The 10,589-nt window shown below is 37.7% G+C and overlaps 1 protein-coding gene across 7 annotated transcripts in view; it reads left to right on the top strand.

Annotated features, from left to right (window-relative positions):
- LOC117175209 (uncharacterized protein CG43867) overlaps positions 1-10,589 on the top strand; it is a 629,535-nt gene that overhangs the window by 464,500 nt on the left and 154,446 nt on the right. For all 7 annotated transcript variants that reach the window (XM_033364853.1, XM_033364852.1, XM_033364851.1 and 4 more), the window contains 2 exons: positions 8,758-8,994; positions 9,671-9,962. In XM_033364853.1, coding sequence (XP_033220744.1) covers positions 8,758-8,994; positions 9,671-9,962 — 529 coding nt within the window. The remainder of the gene's footprint in view (positions 1-8,757; positions 8,995-9,670; positions 9,963-10,589) is intronic.

Here is a 10,589-nt window from a genome sequence, read left to right as displayed (position 1 = left end):
CGTATATACTGGAACTTTATATTCTCGACAATTGTTTCTGTTGCTCACTCGAGGCCTGACATGGTTCTTCTTGACTTCGAGAAGCGAACGATGTTCGTTATCTAATTTTCGGCACCAGCTGACAAAAACATCATAGCCAATGAGAATGAAAAGAAGGAGAGGTATCGAGACCTTATAAGGGAGTTGCAACGATTGCACCCGGAATATTCTGTTAAACTGATCGTCCTTATCATCGGCGCTCTTGGAGGTGCCCATCTTTCACTTGCTAATAGCCTAAAAAGCATCCCTGCGTGTCAACAATATGCTAGAACACTTGCGGGAAAAATGCAGAAGGCGGTTGTCCTTGGGTCGCTCCGTGTTCTTAGAGTCCACGAGGCTTTTGCTGGGTCGTCGTATTGATTCCTTTACAGACTGTAACCACCTATCTCACGGTTGTGAGACGTGGTTATGGCTGAAATTTTACCGCGATTTCGCTGGAAGCGGCTGCAATTTTTCAGATTAGCACCCACTCCTGGCGAAATCCTATTCGTATTTTAAGCAATTGCAATACTAATAGTCAGTTGTTACTTAATTTTTTATACGGACTGCTGGTAGAGCGTGACCAGCCTGTCAGAAACCTGTAAGAAATTTCACGGTCAAAGAGAAAAAACAAAAATAGAGTGACGGAGAAAAAGAAGGCTTGTTGAGGTGAGCGTTGAGAATTCAAAATTGTGAACACTGTCATCGGTGAAACTTTAAATGATAATCTCGAAAAGTTTTAGAATTCTCAGCTCTCCCTCCTCTTATATATTGGAGATATATATTAAATTTCGAAGGTAGAAAAATATCTAAAAAAAAGGAATAACAATTCTGGCCTAAAATATTATGTCTAGATTGATTTCTGATACAATCCTATCATCAACGAGCCTTTAATTTATTTTAATGGTTGATCAACCCAAATTTTGATTTTACGTCCAGAGAAAACAGTTTCTAAAATAAAAAAGTCTCTTAAAACTTTATTAATTAAAACTCGGGCAAGTTATATTGCCTCATAATAGTGTTCTAATAATCCTATACCACCAGCTGAACAAATGCCAATTTGGAAACCAGATCCAGAGATAGCAATTTCAAAAATACAAATATGTCTAAAAAACTGCAATAACAATTCTGGCTTAAAATATCATATTTAGATTGATTTATTATATAATCCTATTACCAGCGAGTCTCTCATTTATTTTAGTGTTTGATGAAACCAAATTTTGAGATGACGTCCAGAGAAAAAATTTGCTAAAATTAAAAGCTCTCTAAAAACATTATTAATTAAAATTAGGGGATGTTATATCATATAGAGATATCTTTCTGATACAAGATTACCATCAAAATAATTTAGAATTAATTTTAGGGGATGATCAAATGCCAATTTGGAAGTCATATCTAGAGATAGCAATTTTAAAAATAGAAAAATTTATTTAAAAAATGGATTAAAAATTCTTGCCTAAAATTGCATGGCTAGATTGATTTCTAATGCAATTCTATCACTAACCAGTCTCTTATTTATTTCAATAGTTGATAAAATTTTGAGATGACGTATAGAGAAAGCATTCTTTAAAATAAAAATAAATCTTCTAAAAATTTATTAATTAAAACTCGGTCAAGTTATATTACATCAAGATATCTTTCTGATACATCTATACGAACAGCTGAACCTACAATTTCTTTTTAGATTTATTTCTGATACAACCCTATCAACAACGAGTCTCTAATTTCTTTTAGTGGTTGATGGAACCAAATTTTTAGATGACTTTCAGAGAAAATATTTTCTCAAATAAAAAAAATCTCTTAAAACTTTATTAATTCAAATTCGATCAAGTTATATTACCTCGAGTTATCTTTCTGATACGCCTATACTATCAAAATTACTTAGAATTCATTTTGGAGGATGATTAAATGCCAATTTGAAAATCAGATCCAGAGATAGTAATTTCAAAAATTCTTCAAACCAAAATTTGATATGATGCCCATATAAAACATTTTTTAAAATAAAGAAACTCCGTAAAACCGTTATTAATTAAAATTCGGTCAAATTATATTGCCTCGAGATATTTTTCTGATACACCTATACCTTCAACACGTTTTAGAATTCCTTTTAGGCTGATCAATCTCTAATCTTGGGGTAAAGTCCAGTGTCCTAATCGCTGTATTTAAATGTATTTAATGTCAGTTTAAAGTTTTTGCACGTAATATTTTATAGATTTCATTCAAAACATATTCTGTCTATTCTTAACATACCTTTTTTATGCCGAAAATAAGCGTTAAACTGAATTCACTCTTCCGTTGGAAGCGTCGAATATAATTACTATCTTATAGCATTTGTCACTCTGCAGCCATTCCATCATGTTATTGACACGGAAAATAATTTACGTTCAATTCTCAGTCTACATGTCTCACTTTGCCGATTCGAATGCAACTTTAAGTCCACGGAATTTGAAAATGCACCGGTAAAATAGCGAAGGTATGTCAAGGTGGAAATGACACCGTCTTGGCATGCAAAAATGAAATCCTCCGTACCAGACTTCAATCCGGGCGATTTAAGGAAAGCTCGAGATAGATAAGATTTAATGCATTTTGCTCACCCCTAATACTGAAGTCAAGTCGGAGTGCTTCAGCAGCCTCCTCCGCTGCTTTGTACAGAAACGCTCCTTTGCCCACTTCTTCGTGATTCCTGACCATTTTAAGAAGAGGGTCTCTTCCATTTGCAACTCTATGTGCTGTACTCAGAATAAACGTAAGACTTAAGATGCATGCTTTTGTTCATGTGCATAACTTTTCTTGTCCCAATATCAAGAGATCTGAGCTCGTTCTTCGTCCATGGAACTACTCCAAATGAATAGAGTCGTACCGGGACGGCAAGCATGTTCGTTGCAGATAATTTGTTCCTTGCCGACAGTTCTGAAGACAGTTCCAGATGAGAGAGTAAATCTGGGTTTCCAAAGCGGCATCAATCTCTCTATGCACCCAACTATATGCGGATGAACCTTTAAGATTTCCAAAAGACAGATGATAAGTCTATGGGATGTCGAATCGAAAGCTTTGCGATAATCAATCCAGGCCATCGATAGGTCACGTTGGTAGAATGCTGCATCTTGCAGACACATCTATCGATGAGCAGGTTCTCCCGACATCCGGCTACGCCTTTCTTTCAGCCTCGTTGTTCATACATTTCTTGCCACACAGGTTCAATTGCCCGAACAATCCTATCATTTAGGATAGCTGTGAATATCATATAAAGTGTGATCAGACAAGTGATTGGCCTGTAATTCTTCAGGTCAGCTAAGTTGCCTATTTTCGGCAGGAGTATTGTGCGCCCTTCCACCAACCGATCCGGAATCGGCTCTTCCGACTTCAAATATGAGGTGAAAGTACGGGCCAAATGCTAATGCGTTGAAGAAAACTTCTTCCACCAGAAGGTTTTGATACAATCTGGTCCCGGTGCGGAATAGTTATTCATCCCTCTTAATACTTTTTTCACCTCCTCGGTAGTGATGGGTGGGCATTCTTTATCAAGTGTTATGAGGGCAACACATGCTGAACTTCGTAGACTTCTCTCCAAAATGCTTCGACCTCCTCTGGTTTGGGTGGGTGTTCGACAGTGACTGGAGGGTCTTGGAAGAGTCGAGATGGGTCAGAGAGAAACTGTTGATTTTCTCTGACCCACCTCTCCCTTCACTCGAGACTTCTCTTAGCGTCAGATAGTATCCGTATTCTCTCAACAATATGCTGTCTGATGGTCAGCAGATTTGACTTGTTAAGTGTGTGATAACGGGTCCGGCGTTCGCGCGTGAACTTTCGAACCTTGGCGGTAAAATTCCTGCCAGATGTGATGCAGTCAATCACACACTGAATGCGGGACGCGTACTGCCTTGCCCAGGCTATCTTGATGGCAAGTTGATGCATTCGTCTTTTGGTCTTATGATCAGCCGTTGGTTTTGTTTTACGGTTCGCATCGGCCAAAGCTCTCGCTGCATTATACACACAATAATTGATAGCCCAGAGGTCAGATTCTCCGGAAAAATGTCCACGAAGCTCGTCATCCATTTCAGCCAGATCTTTAGACTTGAGAGAAACCTTGGTGTTGATGTTTCTCCGGGTCGTAAAGCATCGCTCTTCATCTATTGGATGCCTGTCCGCGATTGGTCTTAGTGTTCATCCATCCTTGTAGAGCCCCGCATGCAAGGATAAGGCTGCGTACTCTGAGAGGTCGCCCGGTATCCCAGAGTCACCGTTCTAGACACCTCACCCAGGTGCCATTCAGCTTTCGGCACGGTTTTCACACCTCCGCTTGGGGATTAATTCCTTCGAGACCACCACTGGACAATAGCCGGGAGCGGGTGCTTATCTGAAAAACTGCACCCGATCCCAGCGAAATCACGGTAAAATTGCGGCCATAACCACGTCTCACATCCGTAAGATAGGTCTTTAACAGTCTGTGACAGAATCAATACGATGATACGGCAAAATTCTCGTGCACCCTGAGGACACAGCGCGACCCAGGGACGACCGCCTTCTGCATTTTTCCCGCAAGTGTTGTAGCATATTCTTGACACGCAGGGATGCTTTTTAGACTATTAACCAGTGAAAGCTTGGCACCTACAACAGCGCCGATGATAAGGACGATTAGTTTGAAAGAATATTCCGGGTGGTTATGATATTTCTGTTAACTGGTGCCGAAAATTCGATAACGAACATGGTTCGCTTGTTGAAGTCTAGAAGAACCATGTCAGTCCTCGAGTGTGTAATGGAAAGAATTGTCGAGAATATAAAGCTCCAGTATATGCGGCATCTCTCATTCTCGAAATTTGACTCTATTTTCCTAGGAGCATTTAGAGAAGCGATATTAAGGTTAATGCCGTAAGAGTGACAGAGATGGTAATAAAGCACTCTTAGTGTCGCATTCTGCCTTGGGATGTAGGTCGTTCCCGCATGAGTTGGACAATTGGATAGTATATGTGCTAAATGCTCGGGTGGGTGCATGGCACGCCATGCCGCTATCATCGGGAATGTCTTGGCTCCAAATGTAGCGACGGTATGTTCGCTAAATATTTTCTGAATCATTTCTTTAAAACAGTTGTTTTCGATATCGTCCAAGTAAATTGGACGTCTTTTCTTAAAAGTCGATTCACGTTTCGATAGTTTGAGAGTCAATCCTGTCGCCTTTATGGCGTTAAAAACAAGTTCAAGTTTTCTTTCATTTCTGGCCAGGATTTCGCTGTAATAAAAAGCAATGTTCGGCAAAAGGAAATTAATATTTTCGGTCTGACTATTAAGCTTTCGGTAGTCTACGAGTAAATGCGCATCTTTGTTTTCACTATTTTTACAAAGGCTGGATTTGCATAAGGTGAATCTGTGTGAATTACAATGCCTACTGATCTGCATTTTCTTACAATATTTGCCACGTAGTCACTATTAATATCGCTGAAATGATGTGGTTTAAAACTGACCGGTTTGCTTCCTCACCTTTCATAAATCTCCATTTGAAAAAGATTTGTACAACCTAGCTCTTCTAAAGAAGTTTAAACACAGGATCGGTGTTCGTTAAAAAAGTCAAATATTTCGTCGATACATTCTGGCGGCGTATCTTTGTTTCCTACGTCGACATTCTTTCTTAGTAGGGGTGCTAAAGTCATCGATACTGTCTCTGCTCTCGGCAGTTGTCTTGATTCTTCATACATGGTAGTAGATTCGTTGGGCATAATCTTTTTTTCTTGGCTTAAATTGAGTACGGGAGTAACGTGTTTTCCCGAGGAGCTCAAGGTGTTTATGAAATTTATGGAGTGCGCTGGTAATTTAATCTTCTGCGTGGTAACAGCTGACGATTCGCTCGACTGGCTTGTTTCGATATTATAGAAAAAGGCTTCTGAATCTTCATAAAAGGTGCAAAAATCTGCTTCTATGCGATATTCAACCTTTGGATGTTCTGTGAAAATGCGACCAATAATGACGTCAAAGACTTGTGAGTCGTCTGGAACAACACTTATTGGAATATTTGTTAGCAGCACGCTGTCATCTATCATGCCGTCATTCAAAATCGCTGTAAATATCGCTTTTCAGATTTTTGCTCCTAATGCCTTAATCTTGGTTATCACGTCTTCTATTTTAAAATTAATTTTAAAAGCGCTGACGATTTGATTGTACAATCGGTACTCCCTGTGTCGATAAAGCCTTTGAACTTATTTCCGTTGATAGTAACTTATTTCAAAAATTTTTGTATCGAATTGCTTCCACAATCTGCAATTTGAAGTAGCTCTGCTTGTTTTGATTGTAGTCGTGAAGTGCAGCATCTTCTTGTGTAACGCTTTTTCTTACAGTTGATATACTCTACTTCTTTGACTGATTCGGGGCAGTCCATAGCGATGTGACCAAAGTATTACAATTGTAACATTTAGGTTCTCCCTTTTTATGTTTTGTTAGTGGTCGTTTGTCATGATTGGACTTTTTTTGGTCGAATTGCTTAGAGTTTGATTGTTGTTTGTCCTTAAAATCCTTGGGCTTTTCATTCATAGTCTTCTCGCTGAAACTTGCAGAATCTGGTAAACTTCGAATTATTTCTATTCTCTGCATATATAGTTTTTCTTGATGTTGCAAATCATGTAGCAGATTATCTGTATCTTCATGTGTTTTTGCTATTAAGGCTGATGATAGATCTTTTGACCACAGTCCAATAAGAATTTTCTATTTGGTTACTTTTACGGACAATTGTAGTTTTTCACATAACCAATTTTTTCCAACAAATAATATATTGAAGGTTCTCCTTCACGTTCAGCCCTTTTAGTCATTTTCCTTGATTTTTCTGTTGATGTCTCAGAACCGACAAAAGTCTTCTTGAAAACTGTTTCAAAATTTCCCCATGTTTTTAAATCAAGAGATCGTGCTTTATAACATTGTAGTGAACCTCTTTTTAGACGACTACGAGCAGATTCCAAAGACGCTTCTTGTGGCAATTGATGCAGTACAGACATGCTTTTTAAATTTCCGATCCATTCTCTAGCAGCACCGACATCTGATTCGCCGTTGAAATCTGTGATTGCTTTGCTAAGGCCAGGCATGATATGCAATAGTTCTTGCAGCGTAGATTGTCCATTTACTGAATTTGTTTGCGTCGCTTATCTATCTAAAATGTTCTCCAACATTTCGTCTCGCTATCTGTTCTCGCTGATCATCAAGGCCATTGCTGGCTCCAAGTTAGAATTTGAAGTCTCTCTCAGGAATCTCGCATCAGTTAGTGTTTGCTGATTCCTTAGGTTTGGGGTTTTCTCCTCTGGTGTCAGATTTTTCTAATTGATGATATTTTGGTGCGTTAAATAGATTACTTGTATTGCCAAGTACTGGTAGAGAATTTGATGCCCTGCAGGGTCCATTTTGCTGTTTATATTGTCTTCCCATTTCCCTTTCGGTAGTCGAAACGAAAATTTCTGCTTAGCATGTCATAAACTGATCCGCTTGACGGGGAATCCGTATATTGTGGAACATTACTTCTTTGGTCATCGATATTTGTTAATCCACTCGTTGGCGTATTGAATTGACTTGCTCTGTCTACTTGAAAAGGATTTTCATTTGGATTCACATTTGGAGGTAAACCTCTCACGAAGCGTTCGAATTCACTCATTGACGTTTCCATGTACATAATTTTGCTGATCAGACATTGTTCTGATTTTCTGCGTCACTAATGATTTGCCCGCTTGTGAACTTAGGCTCTCTCTGTTCTCGCGCAAGAGTTTTCACGAAAGAGTTTTCTGTTGTTTTCCCACTGTTTTATTTTCGGACATCACTTTCCACACACATTTTTAGTCGCACTCATCCTTTCCTCGTTTCGAACTTTCGAGAGGATGAGATTTGCGTCATGCGAACTTTTTTTTGCGGGCGTACCGTTCACATCCCACTTCTGAGATGTTAGAAGTAAATGTGTCGGGATGGTCTAAACGAGAAACAAATGAATTGTTAAGAATTATAAGAGCTTATTAAGTAGGTTGGTACAAAATGTGTTAACAAATTGCCTCACTGTTAGGCACTGACGAGATCAGCATCGGTCCTGAAGAATAATACAAATCCCTAGCTGGTGACGTTACGAAATGTTCCTAACACAATGATAAAAATAAAAATAATAATAAAAGGTAATAAAACAACATCTTTCCATAAGTTGAGGTTCATCCGCATATAAATTTAATTTTCTTTATTCTAAACTTTGAATTAAGTGAATCGGATAAAAATTCTATGAGCTACGATTTTAGCCAACTCTAAAAACGTTGTCCTTAGAAAAATGTGTAAAGTTTTCGCGCTAAAAAGCATACGTTTTTTAACACTTACCGCTGTTTAAAGCTAATCTGCGATTCCTGGAGCTAACCAGCACTTAGGTCAATTACTTCCAATAAGAGTAAGCGAGAGCGTTGAAAGAAAAATTCAAAAGAACTAAGGTGCGGAGTCGAAAAAGTAAGGAAGGCATACTCTGTGCAATTCGAGAGTGAATAGCTCCTGGGCGCGTACTGCTCCTAACTATAGTTCCATGTCGAATTTGATGCTATAACTTTGGAATGTCTTCTCCACATATATAGGAAGATTTTTAGGCAACAAATTTAGTTTTTTGGATCGACTGTACCAGGCTCCCCCTTAAAGATTTACACAGATGCATATGTTAATTATATTTACTCGATTAGACTTTAACAGAAGCATGGGAAAACTTTTGCTACTAACAATTAATAAAATTGGTAATCCAATTTTTTAAAGGACGTGCTAGCCAAATCAGGTCTATACCGTTTGGAGACAGCACTGATGACAGCTCAGATGGCGAAGATCATCCAAATCAGATGGAAACGAATACGAGAATAACAAATAGTTCTTCGGAAAACACCGATTCTTCTCTTGGCAGTGGTAGTAGCCCGTCGAAAAGTGTGAAAACTGCTAGTAGTTTAAGTCCTGCAAAAAGAAGCTCTAGTGGTTCTCCTAGCAAAAGCGTTAAGCGTGGTAAGATATATAATCTAAAAGTCGTATATTTTTCTTATTACCAAACCGATAAATCATAACTGAATTATAAACAGGGTACACAGGAAATTTGATAACAGCCATAGACCACTTTTTATGAACAGTGTAATAAATAAATGATTTAAGTACATAAGATACAGACTTTCCCATGTAATATGTGAAATCTAGTTTAGGGAATTCCGCATAAAAAACAAGTTACGGTTATTCTCTGTAAACAGTCAGGTTATAGGAATTTTAGTGATGAAATAAACAAAACGAGGTCGCTATGAAGCACCCATTAAGGTTTTATAGAATTCTATGCAATATTTAGTATAGAATAGAATTTGTTAATATCTTATTACGTGCTGCAGATCGGTGTGCTTCTATATTTTATATAAAATAAAGAAACTTTAAAAATAAAGATTTGATTCCAAATATATAGGAACTCTGACTTAATTTTTCGTACGGAATAACCATAACATGTTCATTTATATGGACTTAGCTGAAATTCATTTCATATTGCATGGCACATTAGGTTGATGCTAGATAAAATATTATTCTGCGAACCAATAGGTATCTTTTATACGGATTGTAAAAAATGTAGAAAAGGTTATATATTTTGTATTTTATGAATATCATGATATGTTGAATATATATGTATTGTTTTCTTTATTGTTAGATACATCTTTAGAATCTGGTCTTTCTGAGGATTACGCTATTCCTCCCGACGCATTTAGTTTCACATCTTTAGAATCAAGTATACCTAATTTACTTATGCGTGTCTCTGGAGAAATTTCTAAAAAGCAAGAATCACTAGAGAAGACTGGACAGTTGGCAAAACTGGGTGGAAAGTTGAAAACATGGCGCAAACGATGGTTCGTGTTAAGGAATGGCGTATTAACGTACTGGAAAAGTCAGCATGATATTAATCGAAAACCTCAAGGTCAAATTATTTTAGATGAAGTGTGTAGGTTAGTATTAATTTTTTTTAGAACCATGCATATACACTACCGACAGAAAATGTGGGTATGATTCCTTTGACCATTTGAGAATTTTTAGTCCACTTTAAAGAACAATATCTTTGTAGAAACTGTATTTAATCTCTCCCTTTTACGGGTTTGAGGGCCTCCGCTCCCTGTACATATATTTACAATTCCATCCTTAGTATAACTTAGCTACTACTTATATTCTACTCTTTCGCATAACGTAGGATAAACAATAGTAACAGTAGTGATAACAATTCCTAAAATGAGCGAGCTTCCAGGGTTTCCGTTTCCTCTTGTATAAAAAAATGCATTTTCCACGATATTGAAAACAATTTTCGCTTTTTACTGTCCCTTTTCCGGATCACCCGTTTGGCTCTGCCCTACTCCCTTGCTTTCCCTTACTTCTTCCAATTTCTTTATCCACATTACTCCCTGTCCACTACCATTCAAGATCCATCTTACACACTCATTCACACTCAACTGTCCCTCTTCCTCTCCTGTAAATCTCTCTAATACGAGGGTAGTTCAATAAGTCCTTAGAATGAAGTATAAAAACAATTTTTTTTGGGTAAATTTTCTTTTATTTTTCAACATAATCTCCTTGGAGCTCTA

This window comes from Belonocnema kinseyi, chromosome 6, assembly GCF_010883055.1.
Source record: "Belonocnema kinseyi isolate 2016_QV_RU_SX_M_011 chromosome 6, B_treatae_v1, whole genome shotgun sequence".
Classification (NCBI taxonomy): domain Eukaryota; kingdom Metazoa; phylum Arthropoda; class Insecta; order Hymenoptera; family Cynipidae; genus Belonocnema; species Belonocnema kinseyi.
This window is presented reverse-complemented; position numbering and strand designations above follow the sequence as displayed.